Here is a 26,791-nt window from a genome sequence, read left to right as displayed (position 1 = left end):
TGTGTTTACATTCTTTTTTTGACTGAGTACAGTTTACCATGCATGTAAGAATAGATTGATGAATGATTAAACACTTCACATTTTCTCTAATCAGTAATGAATCCATTATGTCTGCTTATGTTTATTTGGTTTCTATTATATAATGTTAGAATCTGTTCTGTTCAGTAAGCGTGTTGATCAAAGAAAGGCTTGTCTGTTGGTTTCCTTTGAGAACAGCACAGCGACTAGATGCATATCATACTAGTAAAACCATGTTTTCTTTAGATAGTGCAGTAAGATCAGTGTGAATTCTCTTTTCAGTGATCCAGACTACTGGTCTTCAGGGGTGTCTGGGAGTGTTGCAGAAGCCTGAATTTGGAGTAACTGGCCCAGAAGCAAGAGAGTTTCTATGACCTGGCCTGACACACAGTGTGCTTTCTCTGTGAGACTTGAGATGAGCACATCCAGAAATTGCTTTTCATGAGGGCTAAAACTTCAGTTTCAGCAAGCTGATGTCTTCAAAAGAGCATGTAATTGATGCAGTTGTAAGTTAATAGCTGTGCTATGCCTCTGGTCTTGGTGCTGGCATGACCATGCTTAACTCGCTCAAAGGAAATGGCCAGGCAAACTTGGAAACACAAAGGGGGCTTCACATTCGTGTGAAATACCAGCAAGTTCAGCTTTAGGTTTACAGTAGGTTTGAAGTTTTACCCTCCATAGTGCCGAACCGCTTTGACAGGCTGAGATCACCTGCTCTGACAAAAGGCACCTTTGCTTGGTTGACATAACTTCCGTGTTTATGTCTGTCAGCCGAGGTGAATCCGGTACATGCATTTTGGCAAGAATCTGGGGTTTTTGTGTTTTCCTTGGGCAACATAGAGACTTTTACGGTGTGATTCTTTGACGAGTGGGGGCTGTGGAAGGGTGGTGTGTGCTCATCTTTTCCTGTGACTGACAGATAAGCTGCTTTATGAACTGCTGCTAATTCCTTATAATTTAAGACTATAAATGAATGTGATGACAGTGTCTGTCAGTGTGTCCGTGAATTGCCATGAGTGCCACAAGTGCTGGCTTTCACCAGTTGGGCAGGAATGGGATGGAGAAGAGCAGGCTAAATGAATGTGGGGATTGTGACCAGAGAACTTAGAATTGGAGTAAGGGGTAGGAACCCACTTATGCTAAAATATTGAACATATAACAGTGGTTTATATACCCTTTACTGAAATAATCTTGATGGGTTTTTAAACAGCTTCTGAGAGTCATTACTGTGACCTTTTGAGTAAATTGTGATGTATGGATTGTATTACCGTCCAGCTATTCCTGTCTCCTTTAGCATATGCTGTTTTGATTTGGTTTTTTTTAAGATAAACTAGCTCAAAAGGCTCTTATACACCGGATTTTACAAGATAAAGCTTATAATAAAACTTGTTCAAGATTGCTTTTGAGGTGCTGTTTTGATTTGAAGAGAAGGGGGTTTTGTAAAAGAAACAGTCCAGCAACTGTAGTAAGTAACAGTGCCAGGAACATTCTCACTAGTCATGCTGCAGAACTACTGTGCTCAAAACCCTTCCTCTCCTCATTATTAGAGCTGGTTCTGCCACAGATGTGCTGCATCATGGTGGGTGTGCAACAACCTCTGGTTTACCTTTTAGTGTGTAAAACAGGGATAATGGTGTGTGCCTTATTACAAATACCACGGACTTGTGAAGTTCTTTGATCCTTGAATGAAAGGAGTGGTATTCATTTAAAGACAAAAATGTATTTAGCCTTAAAGCAAATGAGGTGGGTTTCACAGTACAATGTTATAAATTGAAAGCCAGCCTCCTGTTTTGTAAGTAGTGTTGAGCTTTGCAAAAGTAAATATTCCTGGCATTCTCATGTGGAAGTTTTACAGTGTGGCTTGTCTAGGAATTGGCCTTGTGAAACAATTAAGCAATCAAATAAAGCTCTGTGGTGGATTCTGGCATTGAATCCCTGGCTGGATGCCATCAGAATGTCAAGTGGAATGAGTATTTTAACACTGCTGGTTTTCAAGCATCACTGTTTTCAAAAATCAGTGGTCCTGGTGTGGAACCTCTTTTTAGAGTCTGGTTATCTCAATGCTTTCTTGGATTTTGAAAGAAAATACCCTGGGTTTCATTATTGGTGTAACACAGGCTAATAAAGATGCTACAGGAAGTTAGGGAAAATAGGGGTAATACTGAGAGGTGCAGTGGGTTAAGTTTAACTGTAAGCTTTGTTTCAAATAACTTATCAGATAATGTGATAGAGTGTTCTTCAGGTTGAGACAAGTACTCTGCCTTTACTCTGTAATTACAGGTTCATCAGTGAAGGTGATGCCTTTGGGGTCAGTGGAGGTAGGAGACAACTCTGTATAGGCAGCATTCAGCTGGGCAGGAAGTGTCTTTGGTACAATGTTCTCTGGAGGCATTTTCTGGTCATCTTCCCAGTTTACAGTGCTATTCTGTGGCAGCTGTTTAATAAGGAAGTGAAATACTGAGGAAGAATGAGAATAAAAACAAATTAGCCAGTGTTAGAAGTTAATTCCAGCAAATCATTTGGATTGCTTTTGGATTAAGGAACAGTAGCTCTTTGTATGAGGAGGGCAAAGATGCAAAGGAAGTGCCTGATTCTTTTGTAAGCTCTTATTTGGAAAAACCCATGTATTTGTTCAGCCATAGGAATGCTCTTTGGTGTGTATGTTTCAGTTATGCTTCATGGGCCAATTTAATATTAATTAAAATAAAGCCAATGTGCTCAGTGTTTCTTGCCACTTGATCTTCCTGCTCACCGCTTCACAGCAGCTCTGGCTTCGGATGCCCAGCAGAGCAGTCTGGAGAAGCATGTAAAGGTTTTTCATCTTAATTAATCACAATTTTGTAATTACACGTTGTAGAAGTTGATTTCAAACTCACTGTCAGCTGCTTTGTCAGTTCTGGTTTCTGTCTCTCTGTAAATCAGTATCTATAGAACAGATGTATAGATGAGTGCTCAGCGGTGTTATTGAATTAATCATCCCTTCCAGAGCCTGACCTTTGGTCACTAAAATGTTATAATAACTACTTTATTGTTTCTGCAGCACTTCTCTATTAATGCCTGTACTTTGGCAGAGGGAGCTGGAAGTATTGACTTAATTTGAAGTACTAAATGCTAAGCATTTGTGATTCATTGTTTTATTGTATTAAAGCACAATGTTTATCTGATACCACACAAGATTATTTTGAGTTACTTGGAAATAAGCACAGGGATTTGTGCTTAGAAAAACTCAAGGGTTGGAAGGAGTTGTAGTATCAGAGTCTGGCTGTTTGTAGTTAATGCTGATGGATTAGGTTTTTTAAATATATCCATAGACAATACTGAAAACACATGGAGATAAGTATGTTTTCGTTGGTTCCTTATGAATGGCATTCTTAACAGTGCTTTCCATGACCTCTCCCTCACCTACAGCTCATTATCAACTTTTAAAATACGTTGCCAGAAGTGGTTGTAACAAATCTGTCTCCAATTTTACTGGCTGCAATGGTAATAGTACTATAAACAAGGGAAGATATTCCTTTTTTAAGTTAAATGGATCTTTTAATTCAGATCTGATTTTTGCAAAGCCTCAGTTACTTTGTGCTGCTATAATGCTTAGTACTGTATTTGTCTCAGAGCAACTAGGCAAGTGCACAGGGGAATATTGCTTAGTAACATCACACCATCACCCTGGAAGCCTGGGACACCAGTGCACACAATGGCTGTAGAAAATCCCTAGTTAATTTCTAGCTTTGCTGAGTTAGTTTTTGATTCTCAAATTCAAACTGTGTTCTTATTCCCAGTCTTACACAGTTCTTAGTTGTGAGAGATGAGGGAAGGGGGGGCAGGAAAAGGGAGCCATGAGGTTTTTGTGGTTGATAATATAATCTCTCACAGCTACTGAGACCTCTCACAGCCATGCATTCTCCATAGTGCACTTACACTACTCTCAGTTAAGGTCTGTGTCCAGAACTCTCCATTGAGACAATTTGCTGAATAAATCAGTTTTTTTTAGGACATCTTTATGGTCAGGTGAGTGTCAAAATCAGCTTCAGTTAGGTGGAATCTGTACCATAGGATTTATTTTCCCTTAGTGATAGACTGGTACCATCCCTTTATATTAACATGATGAAATACTGGTATTTTTCTTATGACAAGACTGCATTTGCTTGTGTGAAGTAGTGCATTGTAAAACTTTGAGCTGAATAGTTTAGTTTCTGTGCAAAAAGAATAAACCATCCATATATTTCCCCAATAAGCTTACTTTTTCTTAGCAGACCAGAAATAACAAAAAGCATTGCTATCTATCACTGTACTTGGAAATGCTGCATACAGATCTTTTCCTGTAGGTGAGAATGCAAGGGCAAGATGCTGTATCTGTTTAGCACTTAAAACACTTAAACTGTTACTGTACTTTACAAATAAATGTCTCTTTGACTGTAAAGTGTTTAGGAAATCACAGTGGGTTTCTGATTGCCAAATAACAAACATAATACAGAAATTCCATGTATGACACCATTTTCTGAGGCTTACTGATGCTGTCATGCTTGTAACAGAATACCAAGCTTGCTCTTTGCAGTGTGGGTTGAGTGAGTTTGATCTGATGGCAAGAACAGGCAACTGGGAAATACTCTTCAATTTTGTTCCCACACTGCCACTTAACATGAGTTTAGAGTTCTTTAAGCTCCTGGAGTACCAGTTTAAACAAAGCACATAGGTTACAGGTATGAAAATGTACCAGTTTTTCCTCACCGTTCTTAATGTCTTAAAGTATAAGTGCAAGGTGGTAGCTTTGATTTATTTGAAAGCCTTTTAATTCTTACCCTGTGATGTAGTTGTAGGTAAGAGAGTATCCTCCTAGGAGTTAAAAGACTTGGTAGCAAGGCGTGAAAGTAGAAGCTGCTTTAATCAGCAGTGTGCAGATGGAGGGTCTGTCAAGTCATGACTTCAGGATTCTCCAACAAATTGATGGACATAATAGATCAGAGAGCAGAGAAATGCTCTGCCAGTTTGTATGGGTATTTGATGTATTTCCCTTACCTTGCCTCCACCTGAGCATCTTGCGGTCCTTTGCAGACACCAGTGAATGGTTCATCAGCATGCTGTGGCAGAGGGAAGCATCTCTACTAACATTTCACAGCTGGGGAAGCTGAAGCATTAAGAAGTTCATTTTCTCCTTATTGCTCAGTATGTCTGGGCTAAAAACTGAAAGGTGCCCCTAGAATTTTTGGCTTCTATTTCTGTCTTTCAGCTTTTTTTTTTTTTTAATTACTGCTTTTCAGAGCACTTAAATTTGGTCCTGGTACAGGTATGGAGTAACAAAATACAGTTGTGGGTTTTTTTCCTAACAATACAGTGAAGCATCAAAAATCTGTTTTCTTGCCTAAAAAATGGTAGTCAGTTTGTGAAAATCACTTATGAGAGGCATGAGGGAGAAGGGAACTGCTTGGGTCTGTCTCTTAGAAAGTCTGATTCCATTGCTTATTGAAGGAAACACGACATTGGGGTTTCTGTTTTGCAAGTTATACTGCATTCAAGAGCAGACAATGGGACTTAGCTCTGGTGATAATAAAGCCTGCTGGTAGCCTTCTATCAAAATCAAATTCACAAATTTAAATGATAATTTGACTGTAATTTCATTGCTAAGACTGCCAGTTAGCATCAAAACACTCTCTTAAATTGCTTGTTATTTAGTGTCAAGTGCCTGCTATGGTAAAAGTCAGTGGCTTTAGTTAAACAGTCTGACAGGTTCGTTAGTGAATACTGCAGGAATACATTTGGAAGCTTTGAATTGTGACCTTTTTGGCAATTAAAGTTAATTTATATTTCTCTTTTTGTGTAAGGGCTAATCTTTGTTCTGTGTTAGTCCTCCGTGGAAGGTTTTGTACTACAGATTTAAGCAATGCTTTATTGGTCAGATATCTAACCATTTTTGTTTCTTTGGCCTTGCACAAAACTGTGGGAGGTGCCAGGTCCCCAGCGTGAGAATCTTGACTCAGTGCTTGAGACTTCATGGGAGGACAGGACTCGTGAGTGCCTGTGTGTATGTTTAGACATAAGCGCTTTCACACCTTGAAAATAAGCCAAAAAAGTCAAGTGGCAGGATCTTCAGGGCTTTTGTACTATAAGAAATACATCAGAAGGCATGGGAAATGATGTTAAAGGTTTGCCAGCAAATGTTTTTTGATCTCAAGACTTCAGCTGCAGAAGGGAGAATAGTCACAGGATGCGTGATGTGCACCATGATTCCCTGTTTCAGAACACAGTGGATTCTTACAGACTTCTAGGCAGTTGATCTTTAGATGACCCATTGGCTGCCAGGAATAGGTTGGTTTTTTTGCTTTTCACTGTTCTCTTGTTGAAGAGTATCCCTACAGATCCTTAACATGTCAGTCCAGTATTGAGGGTGTTCAGCCAGAATTGCATAGTCAATGATTTAGGTCATCATCTGCTGGCAGACACCATTCTGAGGTCATCTATTTGAGGAGAGGGAGGTAATTTCTAAATATATATAAAAAAACAACCAAACCAGACCTGTAATTCCCCAAATAAGAGATAGAAAACCACTTTTGGGGAGGCTGTTGAGATTTATTTTCATGCACAGCATACTCTTCATTGAAAGCTTTTGTTTCACCTGTGTCAGTAGAGTCTGTAGTGACAATTCCTGGCTCCTCAGTTGCAAAGTGTGAATTGTGGCTATGTATTCAGAGCTGTGCTGCATTTGTGAATGTCAACAGAGCAAGCAGGATCATCAGCCTGTGTTGGTTAGTGAACCAACATGAAATTATGCAAGAGCTGAGCTGATATTGCACCTTGCTACAGCAAGTGCTTGAAAGAGCACTACACAGATCGATTTCAGAGTTGGATGGTGAACAGTTTGGGGTTTATCTTATACAGAAGGATGAAAGGGCAGCTCTTCAAAGAGGCTCATGCTAGATATATTGTAAGAAACAAAACTCAGTCTGCAGTAATGTAATCTGAACATTGCAGTAGTCTTTAAGAAAATCAGGGTATTAAATGTATTAATGGTTTGTAGGGGAAGTTGAGTTTTAAACTGTTTGGCTATTTATTTGAGACTGCATTAGGCTTCACAGTAGCTGTGAAGCTACTTGTATGTGATACCTTCTAAAATTAAGAAATAATTAAACTTCATAGTTGCTGGGGAGGGTTTTTAGTAGCTGAACACAGAGAAGCAAGAAGACTTGTCGCCTATAAGTAGCAGAATGTGCCAAAGATGTGCTCCTTCAATGCAAATAGCTCATATTGCTGTTAGAGCAGTATTCAGGTATCTCACACGTTATTTCTTGTGTAGTAAAACCTCTCTTCATTACATTGTTTGTAGACTCAATGCAGCAGTAGGCCAGATGTGTCCTTAGCACAGTTCATGATGATGCCCCTATTTCTGGAACCTGAATATACAGTGAAGAGCATGCCTCATTTCACTCTTTCCTCATGAGTTTCAGTACTACAGCCACTGGCAATCACTTGTGTGGAAAGAGATAAAGAGCAACAGTGTTTAGATGCAGCTGGGGAAGCAGAGCAACAGGTTAAGTTTTTCAGCAACAGTTGAAGGTCTGCACTGATATTAGACTGCACCTCTTAGAATATATCCATTGCTATTACTGGTTAGTAATGTTATTACTTAACGGGGAAGCTTTCCTCCAGGAATGGAGCAAACATAGCTCAGCTACTGTAATCATTTGTTGAAACGTTGCTGTCCTTTACTGCAGGTCTAAGGAGAACCAAAATTGCTGAACATCTTGTAATTGGGGTTTATATTATATTCAGTCTACCTTCGTAAGTCTCATCATTGTATCCTACACTGTCACTGTAAGGGCTTTCTTTATAACTGCATATCTAATTTCTGCAGGAAATGGTTTTGTGTTCCGGATGGGTGCTCTTTACAAAAGCTGTAAATATAACTACTGTTTAGTTAATCAAAACAACAGGATAGTTCCTCGAAAACTTTTGCTTTTAAGCACTTTCAGTGCTTTTTCATTTAAACCATCAAATATTTCTTCTCCAGAACTTCAGAGTGTTTAAACAGGGCACGATTTGCTAAGCCTGAATGACATTAGGCTTCTATGCACAGTACTGGATCAGCTGACTGCAGTTTCAGAAGCTGATACTCAGGTCTGTTAAAGTACAACTTCCCATAATGACAGACTTAGGACAGAATGTTTAGCAGAGGATTGGGAAAGGTGGCACGTTACTTCCCAAGCACTGACCTGTTGTTTATTTTCCTGAGCACTATTTTGTGTTCCATTGCTATAAATTTTACTGCTGCTCTCCAGAACCTGTTAGTAAGTCCAGCCACTGTGTGCTATCGTCACCCGCACCACTGAACTTTAAAGGGTAAGCTCTATGCAATTGCTGCTTCCTTGGTTTAATATTTTTGAACCATTATGAAAGTGAATGTGACACATTTACTTTTCAATAAACAGGTCTGATCCTACAAAGAGCAAGTGCGGTGAGAGAGCTGGAAGCACACTTGTCTGCATACACCAATTTCATTCTTTGTATATCATGTTCTCCTGAGTTCAGTCCTTTCTTTTTGCTTTACTCCTTTCTGTTTGTTCTATTCACTTTCTTGATACTGCCTGTTTGGGTTTTTTTTTCACTCTTGAGCATTATTTCCTGCTTGTCCTTCCTCCCTACATAGAATCAAAGAATGGTTTGGGTTAGAAAGGACCATAAGAACATCCAGTTCCACCCCCACTGCTGTGGCCAGAGATGCCTCACACTAAACCATGTCACCCAAGGTTCTGTCCAACCTGGCCTTGAACACTGCCAGGGATGGAGCATTTACTACTTCTCTGAGCAACCCATTCCAGTGCCTCACCACCCTAACAGTAAAGAACTTCTTCCTTACATCCAATCTAAACTTCCCCTGTTTAAGTTTTAACCTGTTACCCCTTGTCCTATCACTACAGTCCCTAATGAAGAGTCCCTCCCCAGCATCCCTATAGGCCCCCTTCAGATACTGGAAGGCTGCTCTGAGGTCTCTGCACAGCTTCACTTCTCCAGGCTGAAGAGCCCTGACTTTCTCATCCTATCCTCATACGGGAGGTGCTCCAGCCCTTGATCACCCTCGTGGCCTCCTCTGGACTTGCTCCAGCACGTCCCTGGCTTCTCTCTCAGGGCAGTCTTGCTACCATCACTGTGCTTCTGTTTTTTAACTGTGTCTCTGACAGTTGTTCCTGGTTGCTGCCAGGCCTGATCCAGCCGTTCTGTCCTTTCTCCTGCTTGAGTTGTCAGCTCTTGTGAAGGCAGGCAAAACGAGGCCATGTGAACCGTTCGACACCTTGGGTAGCAAGCGTCTGCGTGAGGTTAAAAAATAAACAAAAGGAAATAAATGGATAACTTGTCTGCTCTTTTCAGCTGAGGCAGTTACCTTATGTGGCACTGAGCAAAGAACATGGGGCTAATTCTGGCTTCTGCCTGTACGCAGAAATAGCTGCTGTTCAGTGGCGCTAGCAAAGAAACCAGCAAAGCTTAGCTGCAGGCATCTGCTTGCTTTTTCCCCTCTGCCTTCCAAAGCGTTTTCCAGTAACGTAGTTTGACTTAGGGGAAGGACAATTGGAGTTTCCTTGTTAGAAAACTGTATTTGAGATGTAAATTATTCTTTCAGTAATCAGGTAGTAAAAAGAATCTTGATGTACTGGATTCTGACTTATGTTTCTTAATGCGATGGGGTGAGAGGGTGATGAAATTGTCTTCCTTTAGAACAAGCTATTCCATATTCTACAGCAGTTGTTGAACAGAGGATTAATATGCAGATCTCCGAAGATCAAGGCTTGTACTCTAGAGTCTCACAGGGACTGGAAGTACTTATCACTGGGCTCTAGGATCTGATATGCTGAGGATCAAGATTTGCCACCTAAATAGAAACTGGTTAGCAATTAGTTATGTAAACACAGTAGCTATCACCTACATTAAATACATAAAGGTATGAAATCCCTTTAATTAACATTGAAATCTTTAGTTCTCCTTTGAAAAACACAAGCAGCCTCAGGGCTGTTGCAAATTTGGCATGCTTGTTAAAAGCACAGTTGCTTTTGCTGAAGCAACTACATCCTTTAAAGCATCTAGGATAGAGAGAGTGATTAAATTGTTTCACTTGAACTTCCTTTTTGTTCACAGAAAAATGATGAAAATGGGAATTGCTCTGGTGAAGGTATTGAGTTTCCAACAACAAACTTGTATGAACTGGAGAGCAGAGTTCTAACAGATCACTGGTCCATACCCTATAAGCGGGAGGAGTCTCTAGGCAAGTGCCTGATTGCATCCACCTACCTGGCAAGACTAGGTAAGTCCTCTTCCTACACGTGTAGACTATCTGTTCAAAGGATTTCACAGACAGCATAGGGAGCAGTTATGTCTTTCATATTAATCCCACAGTTGTTTACTTGGCACCCTGCAGAATGATCACATCTCTGTGGTTAACAGTGAACTGTTCTACCCAATGAACATTGGTTTCTTTTTCTCTAAAGTGATTTGTTTGCTTAGGCTTTTGAAAGAAGTGGAGCACATGTTTCTTTATGTTCTAATGATTGTAGGAATTACTGTTTTCCAGAGCTGAATTACTGTCTCTTTTTCCCTTTGTGCTGGTTATTTTCCAGTCGTAAAAACAAGCTGTCATCTAAATCCGTGCTGTACCACGCTTGTGTAACTGGTTGTTTTTCCCTAGTGAAATGCTTATACTGCATTAGACCTGAATGTGGCTTCTCTGTATTCAGTACTTTGGCTGGAGTTACGAGTGTTAGTTATGGAGGCATCATGCCCAACAACTGGTATATAATGACTGCAAGATAGTTTTTCCATCATGCCTGATAGCAGGCTAAAGGGATGTTATAATCTATTGGAAGAATGGAAGTTGCTAGGTAGTTCTGGTTTGCTTCTTTGGTTCTCATATGTGTCAAAAGGCTGTGCTTAGATTTTGGTTTGGCTGGAGACTGTGAAGCATCAGCAATGATCTGAAATTAGTACAAATTGTAAACTTGGGAGAAGTACATCTGGTACTGATGCTTGACATTGTAAAAGGTATAACATCACAAAACTTGTTTCTAAAGGGCAAGTTCTTTTAAGTCACGCTTTTTTGTGGCTGATAAAGTCAGTTATGAATGAACAATAGCATATTTATTGCTGCTGGGTTTGGTTGGTGTTCCTAAAAACTTGCAATGAACTCCTTAAGGTGATCTTTAATATATGTGTGTGTGTATGTATATATATATTATACTTTTAAAAAGCATTCTCCTTTCTGTAAAGGTCTTTCTGATTCTGATGAGAATTGCAAGAGATTTATGGACAGATGCATGCCTGAAGCATTTAAAAAGGTAAATAGATACAGTAGACCAATTCAGTGTTTCTTTGCATTGTTCATGGCTGAAATAGTGGCTTGTAATCAAGATATCAGAAACTATGGTAAGTAGTGAGTATGTTCTTAGATTAAAATCATGCTCAAATTACTTTCCTAGACAGCAATCACAGAGAGTTCCAGTTCTGCACATAGCTTGTGTTGGCTTTTCGTTTGTTTTGTCCTTTTTAAAATTAGGAGCTCTACAGTAATTTGCAGAGCCTAAAGACAGATTTAAATACCCTTGGATACATTAGAGGCAAGTCGGAATCAGATTTCCTTTAACTTTGTTCTTTCTGCTCCTTCTTTGGAGGGTTGCCAGATTCTTTCTTACCTCCTTTCACCTTCTGTTTAGAATTTGTCTTTCCCCTCAGTGCTTAATGCCTGATGTGCCCCTGTGGCTTTTCTTCTCTGCCTTGCTGTGAATTTTCTCTGCAGAGCCCCCTGAACTAATTTACTTTGCACTATTCCATTCACTTTGGATACTGCCATAATTTCTTGCCCAATTTTTAGACCATATATATAGAAACATATGTACACCTTTATAAACCTACTCAGTCATAATCTTAAAATGCTGAAAATATGTTTAAGGAAGATAGGAATTTAAGGGAAAAATTCTTTTCCTATTTGCCTGTTAGAATAATAACCTTACATACAATGCTTTTAACTCACTTTTTTGCATATTAACTAAACTACACTGAAATATAGATTGTTCCTCCAGAAGGATTGTAGAAATCCAAGTTCAGAATGTGCTGAATTACAGTTTGCTGAAAAACTTGCAAGAAACTCTACTAATGGTACAAAGAGTAATTGTATCTGAAGTATTAAGCTTTTTAACTGCTTATATTCTGACACAGCTAGCAGGAATTAAATTAACTTTGCAGCTGGAAGCTTAATGTCCTTTATAAACAACCACATTAGACCAGCCATAAAGAGCATGTTGCAGTAAGTGTGAAGGCAGCATTAAATACCTCTCTCTTCATGGTACATGTTCTTTGTTTTCCAATAGAAACTGCTCAGAAAGTGTGACTTGGTAAATGGTTATTATAGCTGAATCAGTGCAGCTTTGTGGCACGTCTCCTTGAAGATTTAATAGTTGCATGTTCAATCTGCAAACAAATTACTTTCATATTAGTTGTTCTTTGCAAAGGTTACAGTCTTTACTAGCGCGTGGAAATGGAAAACAGTTTGACACATTTTATTTTCTGTCATAAACTGTGATTTAAGGTGTTCTTCAAGGAAATCACAGATTTTATTAACTCTTAAGCCATTAGAGCTTCTGAAAACCACACCAGACTGTGAGTAGTACACGCTAAGGAAACATTTGCTCTGAAAACAGTCTCTGGGGTTGGGGGCTGATAAATTTCTTCTGTTTTGTGATTGTGCTCAAACTTCAAAAAATGACTTCTTTTTTATTTTCTTCTTAGTTGTTGACATCCAGTGCTGTTCACAAATGGGGAACAGAAATCCATGAAGGAATATACAACATGCTTATGCTGCTAGTGGACCTGGTTGCAGAAAGAGTAAAACAAGATCCTATTCCTGTGGGCCTTCTCGGTGTACTTACAATGGTATTTGGCTCTCTGATGCCATTTCCACTATTTGGATATTTATCATTTATGCTGCCGATGCTTTTTCTAACAATTTAACTTTTAGTGTATTGTCTTACAACCTGCAGCCATTGCTTGCTGCAGATTTTTAACATCCAGTATGCAATTTATAAAGGGGTGAGTGCTGTTCAAAACTCTTAAACCAACGCTATTGAAAAGAAAAATAACATCTACTGTCATAGAATCATAGAATGGTTTGAGTTGGAAAGGACCTTAAGATCATCCAGTTCCATCCCTCCCTGCCATGGGCAGGGGCACCTCACACTACACCATGTCACCCAAGGCTCTGTCCAGCCTGGCCTTGAACACCACCAGGGATGGGGCATTTACATGTTCTTTGGGCAACCCATTCCAGTGCCTCACCACAGTCACAGTAAAGAACTTCTTCCTTATATCCAACCTAAACTTCCCCTGTTTTAAGTTTAAACCCATTCCCACTTGTCACTAGAGTCCCTAATGAAGAGTGACTCCCCAGCATCCTTGTAGGCCCCCTTCAGATACTGGAAGTGCTGTCACTCTGTCACTTCACTGTTTGTTTTTAAAACTGGTACTGTGAGTTCATCTCCCCCTTTTACAGATCCCTGGCTCATGTGTATTGAATATTTTCCATAGAGTGGAAGCTTCAGGATGCTTTACACAGTCAGAACCAAGAGGCAGGATCAGGGGTTTCCTGTTAAACTTCATTGTTTTGCTAGATCTTTAACTGTCAGTCAGGAGAATACGCAACTGCAGAAGTCAGATAGTATCAAGATATTCTTTGAGACTGGCATAAGCCATGCTGTTCATTGCCATGGGCTTTTCTTTCAAGGCATTTAACCCCGACAATGAATATCATTTCAAGAACCGTATGAAGGTGTGCCAGAGAAACTGGGCGGAAGTCTTTGGGGAGGGAAACATGCATGCTGTCTCACCCATATCCACTTTTCAGAAGGTAAGTATGGCCATGACCTGTTTTTAAGTTAGATGTGTTTGTTTCAGGAAAGGTTGTTTGATTAGTTGGTATTTATAACATAAGAAAGCTTAAATGTGTCACCAAGAATTATAGCAAGTAGATCTTCAGATTATGTTGGTCTGTAGCAATGTATTTGTCCTCTTAAATGGTCCCAGTTCTCTCTTAGAGGCTGGATTTAGAAATTGGTGTACTTTCATGTCTAAAGTAGCACAACAATCAGATGGGTAGATCCGTTGTATCAAAGAACTGACATCTGTTTGGCTGTTGAGTGTGAAATGACCAGGGTAACTCAAAAGTGTACAGTTCTAGCAGAGAATTTGTGCTTTTCTGACAAGCAAGGATAGGATATCCTCAAGTCAGACACACTATCGAGGTGGCAGTTCTTGAGGTTTGCACTGTCTTGTCGCAGTTGTTCCAGATGGGTGGGTGCTAAAAAAGCATCAGTGGAGTTGAACTCTCCTTCAGGAAACAAGTTTGTGTCCATAGAAAGAAAATTCTACCACTGCTGCTCTGGGAAAGGTCCTTTAGTAATGCTCCACGCTGCTAATGTGCTATAAATACAGTTGATGTGAGTCAGCAGCCACAGTGTGTACTGTTGCCACAGCATGTGGTCAGTGATGTCAAGCAGAGTCCAAAAAAGGATGATGCTAATGAGAACTAGCCAGAGCTGCAGCTACACACTTGGTAAAGGAGCTGTTTCAAACACATTGCTGGTTTCTTTGAAATCATAGTGCATGTATTTGAGGTGTTAGTGGGCTGAATACATCTGTCCAAATCTCTGTTTCAGAAGACAAATGTGTAGCGTTGATGTTTCACCTACTAATTTGTTAATGTTTTAATTGTTCAAGGAACCTCATGGCTGGCTGGTGGATCTGGTAAACAGGGTAGGTAAATGTAAAGTGAGACCTGTAATTTGTCACTTGAATTCAGTGCTCTTTCAGAGGTAATTTCTTCTCCCCCCAGTTTGTTTTTTCACTCTTCACTTTTCTGACAACCACGAAAAGAAAAGTTTTTTTTATCCTTTCTACATATAGAGAAGGAGCCTTGCTAAATACATCTTGTTGAGTTGCTGCTTTCTCCCTTGAGCACCTCACCTAACACAATAGCTGTGACTAGAGGAAGTTGAGAGCTCAGCTTAGGTTGCAGTGCTGTTTCCAAGTCAAACATGCCAGGCCAGTTGCTGTATGTGGTCTGGCTTTCTTCCCTATGTCCATTTTTAACCAAAACAGAGTTTCTAGCTTGTTGTTTGAACTGGTACTGGGTATAACTGCATTGCATTCCCTAGTGTGCTTCTAATTCCCATGGGAACATAAAGCTTGTGTTGAATGTAATGCTTCACAGTAAAGAATACTTGCTGGCATCCCAGGAACTGTCAATCCCATATTTCCTGTAATAGCTGATTTTAAAGATAAGATACTGTTGTTCACTGACATAATACTGGTGATTTTATTTCAGTTTGCAGAGTTGGGTGGATTTTCAGCAATTCAGTCCAAACTGAATTCAGAAGATATTGAACTTGGGGTAAGTTAATCTGCTGTCACAAGACGTCTTCCTTTCCATTACACATTCATGTAGAATTAGAAATGTGCCTTTTGGCAGTGCTCTTACCTTTGGTTTGGTACCAGAGCAACACTCCCACAGAGCCCTGGAGAACTGCTGTCAGACTGGAAGTTAAATGACGTGGTGCATAAGAATCCTGACACAAGAGCTTTTGAGATACCACAGAAAAGAGGAGGGGTTAGTGTACCTCTGGCTAACAGTCAGCCTTCTAGTTGGACATCAGTCAATCTAGTTTTGTTGTACATTCACCAGCTTGTCCCTGGTTTTCTGTTTAATTCAGCTGTAGCTGCATTTAGCTTCAAGTGAATTGACTTCTATCATTTATTATAGAAATCATTGTTAAAGGAAAAAAATCCTTAGGAAGACAGACACTGTCTAATCCTGAGCAACTGTTCAAGAGCTGTGTCTAAAAACTGACTGGCTCAGCAGAGCTAAACTGTTTTTGGTGACAAAGCCTAACTGGTTCATTTTTTAGCTTTCTAACCTATATTCAAGAGACTTCAGAATCTTTCAAGCTTTGAAGAGCAAGGAGCTTAAGGGAAAAGATGTCATTTAGAATTTTGTCCCACAGTATAAAATCAGTCTGCTTTCAGTCAAGTACCATTTGGTGATAATTCAACTTCTTTTCTTGGGATACTGATATTTGCTGCTTTATAAAGAGATATATTTATATATATATTTATACATGAGCCTGACAGCAGAATAAGGCAACTCTATTTAAGTCCCAATCCTGCAATAGGAACTTTGACTTTGTTGACCCATTAATAACTGCTTGCTTAGGGAGGAAGTCTTGGGTCAGCATCACTCAATTCAGGCCTTTGATTGCAGTGGTGCACACTCCATTTCACAACTCTTGATCCAGTGTGAGAAGAAGCAAATTTTGGTGTTATTTATTGACAAACAAATGCCTTTATATGTTTAATTTCTTGGTGATAAATATCACTTGAAAATCATGCATGGAAGAGATCTTGACATGTATCTGACACATTTACAAAAGCTTTCTCCCACTTAATGTTTTTGGGAAAGAAATCTGCTGTATGGCTTTAACCTTAAGGCTTGGATTCACACTTCTTATTGCTGTAGAGAGCAACCAAAATGTGATGTGTCCTTTTCAATCTGTTTATTTCTGTGACTGAAACAGGATCAGACAGAGCAGACTGAACAGAATGGTGAGAGGACCAAGATTAGTGAAAACTGGGAAGGCATTTTTTATTTCAGGCACAGATATACAATACATACTGCATGCCATAGAGTAAATCTGTTTCCTGAGCCATGTGTTGTTGTAAAGGATTTGCCCACCAAAATGAATTTGTAGCAAATGACTGGAAACTGTTGTCTGAGATAAATGATACTTATTGACCTTAATTTGCCTTTTGTTATGGATCACTGTCTCTGAAAAGGTCTCCTATATGTGCACCTAAATACTTGTCGTAATTTTTTTTCAGGCAATCTCTGCATTAGTTCAGCCATTTGGAGTTTGTGCAGAATACCTCAACTCTTCTGTAGTACAGGTAAAATGTCTTTGTTATGAGTTATCAGAGGACTGAAAATCAGTTTACAACTGTTTTGGTGTGAAACTGATGACTAATTCCAAAAGCCTTCAAGTCGCATTGCATGAAGTGCAAGAACCATTTTGAGCATCATGAGGATGACGGATAGAGGATGCCTATAGTGTTCAGATTCATTTTCTAAGCACAGTGATCTGTAGTCATGTATCTACATCTGCAACAGTGAGAAGCTTTGCCTCTGCCATTAGTAAAACTTCATCAGTGTAAAGCACATGGGAAAAGAATTTAGCCTGATGGATGAATTTTGGGTTTAGTTTTAATTTTCTGGCTGAGATCAAGCACATGGATATGAGAGTTTACACTGGGAAACTGGTAATACAGGGGATTGGAGCAATCCCAGGCACAGCTACAGGTTGAGCAGAGAAGAGATTCAGAGCAGCCCTGCGGAGAAGGACTTGGGGGCGTTGGTCGATGAGAAAATGAACATGAGCCGGCTTCAGTGCGCGCTTGCAGCCCAGAAAGCAACCGTATCCTGGGCCGCATCAAAAGGAGCCTGACCAGCAGGTCGAAGGAGGTGATCCTGCCCCTCTACTCTGCTCTTGTGAGGCCTCACCTGGAGCATTGTGTGCAGTTCTGGTGTCCTCAACATAAAAAGGACATGGAACTGTTGGAACAAGTCCAGAGAAGGGCCATGAGGATGATCAGGGGACTGGAGCACCTCCCATATGAAGACAGGCTGAGAAAGTTGGGGCTGTTCAGCCTGGAGAAGAGAAGGCTGCATGGAGACCTCAGAGCAGCCTTCCAGAATCTGAAGGGGGCCTATAGGGATGCTGGGGAGGGACTCTTCATTAGCGACTGTAGTGACAGGACAAGGGGTAACAGGTTAAAACTTAAACAGGGGAAGTTTAGGTTGGATATAAGGAGGAAATTCTTTCCTGTTAGGCTGGTGAGGCACTGGAATGGGTTGCCCAAGGAGGTTGTGAATGCTCCATCCCTGGCAGTGTTCAAGGCCAGGTTGGACGAGGCCTTGGGTGACATGGTTTAGTGTGAGGTGTCCCTGCCCACAGCAGGGGGGGTGGAACTGGATGATCTTAAGGTCCTTTCCAACCCTAACTATTCTATGATTCTATGAAAAAGTCACCATGATATATTTGAACATGCAGATGTACTCCAGGCTTCACACCTGTGCTCACTAACAAAAAGTACTGATTTAATAAGTGACTGAAAGGCTTTATTTGAAGGGGAGGTAGTTTAGAAGCCACTGGGAGTCAGAGAGGCATGTGCCTCTAATATACCTTTAGAAAGGTTGATCTGTCCACCTTTTTTTGCAAACCCATATTACAGTGGTCTGAAATGGCTTCTTAATTGCTTCTTTTTCTGGACATAGCCAGGTTTTATGTATGTTGTAGGTGTTGCTTTCTGTCTAAGATAATTGTCAGCTTTCAGCTAAGTATTTCATTTTGCTGAAGCCAGATCTTTTGAGTATTGTGATTGATTGCAGGAAACACAAAATGATTGTCATGCCTTTTCTCACATTCTTTAGCCCATGCTGGATCCCGTCATTCATAAAATGATTAAGTATGTGCAGAATGTAGAAGAGAAGGACTTGAAAGACAAGGTAATGTTTTATACATTTAATATTTAAGAAGAACTTACTGTGTGTCTTGGCAATGTAGACTAGAACAATAGCTTTATTTTCGTAAGCAGAAATACCGCCTGTTCTGAATTCTGAATGGCACAGAACAAAAGACATCTACCCAATTCCATTCAGTTCCCTTTTCCATAAATACCTCATGTTACAACCCTTAAAGTATTTTACCTCTGTTACTATCAAATATGTTTTGTTGGTCCACTTCTGCAGCAAGCTATCCAGCTCAGTTCTGTAACGGATTGAAAGTGCTTATTATCTTGCAGTCTGTTGTATGCACACAAGTTATAAGACTTTGAGTGTTACATTAGCTGTTTGCTTCTGAGAATTCAGCAACTGCTGATATTTTATGTCCATGTAACTTGTGACTACTTCCTGTGTTACCCTGAATTTGGCATTCAGGTCTATTAAGTTTTTAAGTGCTGACTTTTTACTTAGACTTAAATTGTTAATTGTAAATTGTAAAGTCTGCATAGTGGTGTAACTACATAGGAGCAATCTAGCATACCAGATCTGCAGCAAGAAAGTCCAGTTCAACCAAAGCTTTTGTTGTCTTTACGTTTCTAGCGTACAAGTTATACTTTCAGATGTACATGGTACTGCATTTCATAGATTTAATGGTCTGCATGGGGTCATTAAACCTCCTCTTTGTCAATCATTGAAGTCTGAAACAGAATAGCAAAAATAGCACTGCCTCTATTTATCCTTTTTGTGTTTTGTTTTAAATAGAGACTAGTCAGTATCCCTGAGCTCTTGTCTGGTATCAAACTGCTGTGTATGCGCTTCCAACCCGATTTGGTAACGGCGGTGGATGACTTACGGCTGGACATTCTGTTGCGCATGCTAAAATCTCCTCACTTCAGTGCAAAAATGAATTCCCTCAAAGAAGTAGGTTTGCTTTTTTTTTTTTGGGGGGTGGGTTAAGAAGCCATTGAAACCACAACCCTAAAAAATGAAATGGTACATGAACACTGTGGGAGCACCTAGGAGCTGGGGTTTATGGACCAGAGCTCTTTGTGCTAAAATCTTGTATCAAAGTAGAAGAAAACAGTTTCTTTTTGATGGCAGTTGTGGTTTAAGTGTAGTGTTGTTCATTCATCTCTTCCTTCAAGAATTTGTATAATTTAATTGTCCCCCAAAAAATGCATTGGTTTAGTGTGCAGCCATTGTAAGGTGTTTTAGAGTCCCTCTTTTGTGCTTTCATTTATGGGAAAATTGAGACGTTGAACCTCATTGCTGTTTGATTCTTAGTCATAAATGCTGTGTATCCTTGGTGAAGTCCTAAAAGTGCAGCTTTTGAAGGCTTTAGCAGAAAGGTACTCTTTCTCCCTGGAGTGAGGACCCTGCATTGTATAAAAAAATAGGACACTGATTTGAGTGTAAGATGCAGAAGCCTGAAATAACCTACTTCTGGTATATCTGTAGAATTATACCTTGCAGAAATATACCTTTTCTGTGTCAGAATGTGAATAAGGATCTGCTGCATCAGAGGCTGATGACAAGGAGGTGTTTCTGGATAGCAGATTGTCTTTAAACAGCTTATTAGAAAACAAAACCAAACACACACACACACACACAAGGTAAAAAATCCAAACCACACAATAAGACACCAACCAACCAAAAAAGCTCAAACACCTGTGCTCAAAATATGTCAGGATTCCCACTTAAGCTTCACAGTGAGCCTTTTGAATAGATTTCCTTGTGTGCATATGGAACACCTATGGGAATCATTGTTAGAATCTCCCATTTTACAATTTTTAGGTAACAAAATTAATAGAAGACAGCACTGTATCCAAGTCGGTGAAGAATGCAATAGATACAGACCGGTTACTAAACTGGCTGGTAGAAAACTCTGTCCTGTCCATTGCTCTAGAAGGTAAGCACTTTCATGAAGACTTTCAGCCTGAGCTTTGAGTGTATTTAACAATTTCATCTGTCCCTTTCAGTGCATCTTAATTAACAAAGGAGTTGAAGGTTTTTGTCATCTTCAAATTGGAGTAAGGAAAACCCTGCAAATTCTGCTCCTATCATCTAGTTCTCTGTTTGACCTCTGCAGATGTCTTCTGCTGTACCTGGGTTTTTTGTTCTCAGTTTATCTTTATATATTGTTAGGCTCTAGGAAATAGAAAAAGAGGGCTTTTTTTTCCAAGTAGTAATGTCCTGTAGGTGTGAACTGCTATAGATGTATGAAGTGAGGCAAAATAAAAATAGAAGGAGCCTTGTTCTTTTTCTTTGGACTGATAAATTTCTTTGTAACAGTAGAGGGAGAATTTTCCAGTGAAGGTAGAGCTTTGTTCTTCTCCCTTTTAAAATAACTTGTTTATTTTTAGGCTTTTAATGGCTCTAATACTGTTTTAAATCTATTAACTTAGTTACCTCTCTTTGTTTCATAGGTAATATAGACCAAGCACAATACTGTGATCGTATAAAGGGAATTATTGAACTGCTGGGCAGTAAATTATCTCTAGATGAGCTCACAAAAATCTGGAGAATTCAGGTGAGCAACCAAGACTAGGCAGGTGTTTTTAGACTGTCTTACAAAAGCAAACATTCTAATGGTGGGATTTTTTTAGCTGATAATATATGCATCTACTGCGAAGTGGAGGTGTTGAGATGTTAACAGTACAATTAATGCAAAGGCTTTCTTCTGCTTCTTCCTTTACCATTTAAAATCAAGTGTTCTGACAATTTCTTGTAATACAGCTGTTAAATCTTACAATGAAGTTCAGTTCTTTGCAACAAGTGTTAAAGGGCTGTGAAAACACTTGACTTGGAATAAGATGTTTTAAGCCTGAAACAGGTGATAGAGTGTTTGTCTAGACCAAAGACCGTGCCTAAGGATGTTAATTTGTATGACTGGAGGTATGCATTTGAATGCAACTCACAGTGTGCCTTTAAAGAGTAGGCTCACGAATTCCTGTTTAACTCCCTGTACATACATAGAATTGACTGACAAGTCATCTTTTCATATTCACTTTATGTGTATTCAACTTACTGCTGTATAGGAAAGGTGGTTTGACTGCTTAATGCAAACACCACATGGAAATTTTGACCAGAGCCATAATGTGCTGCAGGAAATGGGTTTCTCCTCTGTGCAAATGTTGAAGTTTTAAACTAAACTCACTTGACTCTGTCAGGTCTGTGGTATATGCAGGCATGGCAGCAAGTTTTGCAAGCTTGGTAGAGCTGAAGTATAATTCTAGCTCACTTTTGTTCTTCTGGCTGTTGTTACCATGGTGCTCCCATCAGTGTGGGAGGAGATTTTGTATTGCTTGCTTTTGAGTAAAGCCTTAAAAGAGTGTCGGAGATGGAGCACCCCACACATGAACTTAACCAAGAAATAAAAATGGTCATATCTGTGTTCCTGGCACCATACCTTACAGTGGTATGTGCCACTGCAGCATCTTGAAGCTGGTATAATAATGGCAGATTAACTTGATCTTTTCTGCTTTAGAATTACTTCCAAAGACCTCTATGTCAGTGAAATGGGGAGCAGAGACACTTTTACCTTGTGTTTCTGACATGTCATAACCCGTTACTCTTTGTCATTAGTGAATAGCAGGGTAATGCTTACATGAAGATTTTTTCTTGATCTCATTTGGGGTAAAGACTCCCTTTCTTGTGTTTTCCATCTTTTCAGTCAGGACAATCCTCCACTGTGATAGAAAACATACATACCATTATTGCTGCAGCTGCTGTGAAGTTTAGCTCTGATCAGCTCAACCATTTATTTGTTCTAATCCAAAAGGTAAGTTTTCACATGAATTTTTTCAATTCCCTCCTTAGGGAATTCAGTTCCCTTAGCAAAGGAATTGATAAGATGTACTTTTGCGTCCAGCCTACCAAATACCTTCAATATATGCAAATACCTTCAATACATGTATATTTTCTATATAAATATAAAATTGGCTGTAAAAAAAAAATAACACTTTTAATACTGAGGTTTTTTGTGTGTTAACCTAAGTCTGATCTGCTACTGTATTGCTCATTGACTTAGATTTTAAGTACGTTGTTGTCAGGGTTTAATCCCAGCTGGCAGCTAAATACCATGCAGCTGCTTGCTCACCACCCTGTGGAGAGATGGGAAAGAGAACTGGAAAAAGGTAAAACCCATGGGATGAGATGAGAACAGTTTAATAGGTAAAATATAACCATTTAATAATAGTAATGAAAAGGGAGACAACAGAGAGAGAAATAAAACCCAAGACAGACAAGTGATGCACAACACAATTACTCACCTCCCATTGACCAATGCCCAGCCAGTCCCTGAGCAGCGATCAGCTCCTCCCAGCCAACTCCCCCTGGTTTATATATTGAGCATAATGTTCTATGGGATAGAATATCCCTTTGGCTCATTCAGGTCAGCTGTCCTGGCTGTGCTCCCTCCTGGCCTTTTGTGCTCCTCCTCACTGGCAGAACATGAGAGACTGAAAAGGTCTTGACTTACAGTAAGCACTACTGAGCAACAACTAAAACATTGGTTTGTTATCGGCTTTGTTCTCAAACTGAAGCCAAAACACAGCTACTAGGAAGAAAATTAACTCTGTCCCAGCCAAAACCAGGACACATATAGGCAGTGCTAAGGTATTTAAAGTGAGGTTTTATTATTATATTTAATCTCACATAGTTTATATTTGAAAAAAGAAATCATTGGGCAAATAAATACTGTAGCGCCCAGTAACAAAACTAAGGAAATATGCCTGGTGGAAACATTCTTGGTTGTCTTTTGGTTTTCCTGCAAATTATCCTTTTTGTGAGACAGCACACAAACAGTGCTTGCTGCTTTAATAGTGGATATTATTTCTTTGCTATACAGAGCTGGGAAACAGAGAGTGATAGAGTGCGGCAGAAGCTGTTGAGCCTGATAGGACGCATCGGTCGAGAAGCACGGGTGGAGACGACCACTGGAAAGGCATGTGAATGTTCTTTGTTTGGGGTTTTTCTTTATTAAACATCAGGTTGGTGGACTCTGTACTTCCTAGGTCCTGACTAGGCTTGCACTTCTTCCTCTAGGTGCTGGAGGTGCTTTGGGAGCTGGCTCATCTTCCAACATTACCATGTAGTCTTATTCAGCAAGCTTTGGAGGAACATCTGACAATCCTCAGTGATGCTTACGCAGTGAAAGAGGCAATCAAAAGAAGCTACATCATCAAATGCATAGAGGATATTAAGAGGGTTGGTTTATTATTTATCTTTTCCAAACTGAAATGTTACCTAGTCTTGATGTTGCCCTTCCTTTCAAGATGCTCAAATTGCGTGTCCCATCTGTAAGTTCTTACCTTGGGGAGTCCACAAGAGGGGTAGGCTTTGTGTGAGCCCGTTTGTTGACCATGAGACTCAAAGTAAGTCTCTTGCCTTTGTTTTAAGCAAATTTTCAGCACAAGGAGTGATCAGTTTATGGGAAACTACCAGGATGGGCCCAAGGTTAGAATTTGCAAATGGAACCACTCTAAAGGTATGTCAGTATTTTAACTGTCCCTTTCATGTGAAAACCTAGATTAGTTCTCTTTGAGCATGTGTTCTGGCATGACCATTAAGTCTCAAAATACAAATTGATACTTAAATCCTAAGAGTTTTGTATTTTAATAAATACTTTAATAAAATACTTAAACTCTTTTCAGCTAACATAAAGAAGCCATTCCCGCAGCTACCTGTGCTAAGATATTTCCTGGCAGCAGCAGCAGAGATGTGCATGGCTTAAAAGGCTGCATATATTCTCTCCTGCACTGCAGGCAGTTTTTCTTGAGGTCTGCAGGAATGCACTCCTGTCTTTTTTTAGTCTGAAGACTACTGTAAATAAAGAAAAAGGCTTGTTCTTTTTTCATCATTTTTTTCACCATGATAAATCAGGTTTTGTCTGTGTTGCAGCGTATGTAGAGGATTTTGGTTGTTCCGGAAGCAAAGTTTGTTGCTTCTTGATATTGATCACAGTTTTTTGTGTGTTTGTGCTTATGAATATGGATTTTGAACTTTGGGTTCTCAATGTCTGTGAAACTTGCAGTTTTTTGTTTTGGATCTTCTCTTGTGCTTTCCTATTCTTGCATTCTTTTTAATTACATTCTGGCAAGGGCCTTTATAGAGGTGCTGTGGTGGGAAACACTAAGGGTAAGCTGTAATTGTAAGCTAGAAGGGATTGGGGTAACCATACAGAAGACTTCTAAAACTACATCCTTTTTTTTTTATTGCCCTTTATTAGGGGAAATGAAGGCATAAACTGGGAGGGAATGTAATATTAAGTCAGCATTCTCAAATACATGAGGGAGTCTTCAGTAGAGACCTCTCTGCTATGGGCAGGTTACTTTAATCTCCCCGAGTGTGTAGGTGGTAGTGGTTGTTGTCAGTATTTAAACCAGACATCACTTCTCTGAATAAGCAACCTCAGTACTGGTTTGTGTGGTCAAACTTTACAGAAAATGAAGCCTCCCAGAAAAGTGATGAGCAGTTCTAACAATGAGGTAGGAGGGTAATTCTTTGCAGGATCTCTTTCAAAATGCAGCTTAAGTATCCTTTGCTTCCTATCAGAGGCTCCTTGCAGCACCAATCAGAAGTTTCTTCTTGTCTCTCAACCCTCAGTAGTATTTCAGATTGTTTTTTCTGTTGTCCTTGTTTTAGCAATAAGTAACATCATTTGACTGGATTTACCCTTCTATGCCCTAACAGGCCTGCTTCATCTCCTGTAATTAAGGAAGGTGGTGGTTATCTCTCCCTGGTGCAATTTTTTGTCTGCTTAATTTGCATGTTCCCTAGCAAGGAGGTGGTACTTTGGGCTTAATAATAAGGACAGCAAAATGGCATATATGTGTCAAAGGATTTCTTGTAGAAAATGAAGAAGGGCACCTTGAGTGTGTTCGGAAAGGGACCAGGAAAAAGTAACTGAAGCTTTCAGAGCTGGTAGATGTTGTTTTGAAACAGTAGTATTAATAGACATCATTAGGCTTCTAGGAGTCTTAAGAGGAAGGTTACTGTTGTTGAGCATGTACACATGTGTAATTGTTTTTACCTTTCCTACTATTAGTCATCCCAGCACAATAATCCTCAGTTTGTGTGGGTGGTGCCAGCATTACGTCAGCTCCATGAAATCACACGTTCATTTATTAAGCAAACTTACCAAAAGCAAGACAAGGTAAGAATATGATGCTGAGATGATTTTTGAAGCCTTTGTTATGTCTGTGTGGCTTTGCTTCTGTAGAATGTGGAAGTGGAATTTAGAAATGAGGGAAGGGGGAGAAAAATCAACAGGTTAAAACATACTTTGATAAGTAGAGTTTAGTGATGTAGCATAAACTGTTCGAGTAGAGATGCCCTATGGTGTGCCATCCATTTGTTTGTGAATGTATGCATATGTATAAATCTGTTTGCTGCGTCAGGACTAATTCATTGTATTCTCAGCTTCCTGTAGAATAATTAACATGCTGTTAAGAAATGAACAGTGGCTAATGTTTAGACCAGCTGCTTTGTAATTGAATTGACATTGACTATTAGAAAAGGGACTAAAGTACCAGCAAGTCACATGTGCTACACAGTGGCTGAGCAGAGGAGTGGGACTTTGTTTGCCATCTGCAGCACATGTGTTTCAGCACATCCTGAAAACACTAATGTAAGGGGGCTTTGGATGCTTGGATGGGATACAGCTGACTGGTGAGGGGGGGAACATTATTCCTTCCAATAAGACATGTGCCTGTTTACCTATTTTCTTTAAAACCTCTCAATGTTATGTTTTGATTTGTGGTTTTTTTTCTTTTTTTTGCCAAGAGCATTATTCAAGATTTAAAGAAAAACTTTGAAATAGTGAAGCTGGTGACAGGAAGCTTAATATCATGCCACCGTTTGGCTGCATCTGTGGCAGGTCCGGGAGGGCTTGTTGGAGCAACGTTAGTGGATGGTCGATACACTTACCGGGAGGTACTGAACCCTGGGTTTCTTACTTCCTTATATTTTGAAACCATGATGCAGTCTGTCACTGACCAAGTTGTGTAAGATTAGGTGATGTTTCATTTTGGAATTCACTGGTATATATGTTATCTCTGAGTAATTACACTGGTTTTTAGTTACAGTTCTGATACTTATTATTGGGGCTTGATGTAACCTTGTTATATTATAGAACAAGGGTGGGCAAACATGACAGTCCAAATTTCTTAGCAAAGTCTTTAACTGGTCAAGAGC

General features: G+C 39.7%; 1 protein-coding gene across 2 annotated transcripts in view; it reads left to right on the top strand.

Moving 5' to 3' along the window:
• Positions 1-26,791, top strand: part of USP24 (ubiquitin specific peptidase 24) — a 66,884-nt gene that overhangs the window by 3,053 nt on the left and 37,040 nt on the right. The window contains exons 2-18 of one of the 2 annotated variants that reach the window (XM_062623099.1): positions 10,138-10,303; positions 11,263-11,330; positions 12,778-12,921; positions 13,769-13,891; positions 14,761-14,796; positions 15,368-15,433; positions 16,918-16,983; positions 18,524-18,598; positions 19,358-19,516; positions 20,390-20,504; positions 21,022-21,125; positions 22,269-22,376; positions 23,445-23,540; positions 23,642-23,803; positions 25,039-25,083; positions 25,644-25,751; positions 26,381-26,530. In XM_062623099.1, coding sequence (XP_062479083.1) covers positions 10,138-10,303; positions 11,263-11,330; positions 12,778-12,921; positions 13,769-13,891; positions 14,761-14,796; positions 15,368-15,433; positions 16,918-16,983; positions 18,524-18,598; positions 19,358-19,516; positions 20,390-20,504; positions 21,022-21,125; positions 22,269-22,376; positions 23,445-23,540; positions 23,642-23,803; positions 25,039-25,083; positions 25,644-25,751; positions 26,381-26,530 — 1,791 coding nt within the window. The remainder of the gene's footprint in view (positions 1-10,137; positions 10,304-11,262; positions 11,331-12,777; positions 12,922-13,768; positions 13,892-14,760; positions 14,797-15,367; positions 15,434-16,917; positions 16,984-18,523; positions 18,599-19,357; positions 19,517-20,389; positions 20,505-21,021; positions 21,126-22,268; positions 22,377-23,444; positions 23,541-23,641; positions 23,804-25,038; positions 25,084-25,643; positions 25,752-26,380; positions 26,531-26,791) is intronic. The other variant, XM_062623100.1, reaches the window with a different exon arrangement.

This window comes from Pezoporus occidentalis, unplaced genomic scaffold, assembly GCF_034315485.1.
Source record: "Pezoporus occidentalis ecotype Australia unplaced genomic scaffold, CSIRO_AGI_Poc_V1 ctg25, whole genome shotgun sequence".
NCBI lineage: Eukaryota > Metazoa > Chordata > Aves > Psittaciformes > Psittacidae > Pezoporus > Pezoporus occidentalis.
Note: the sequence above shows the minus strand (reverse complement) of the source record. Positions and strands in the feature narration are given on the sequence as shown.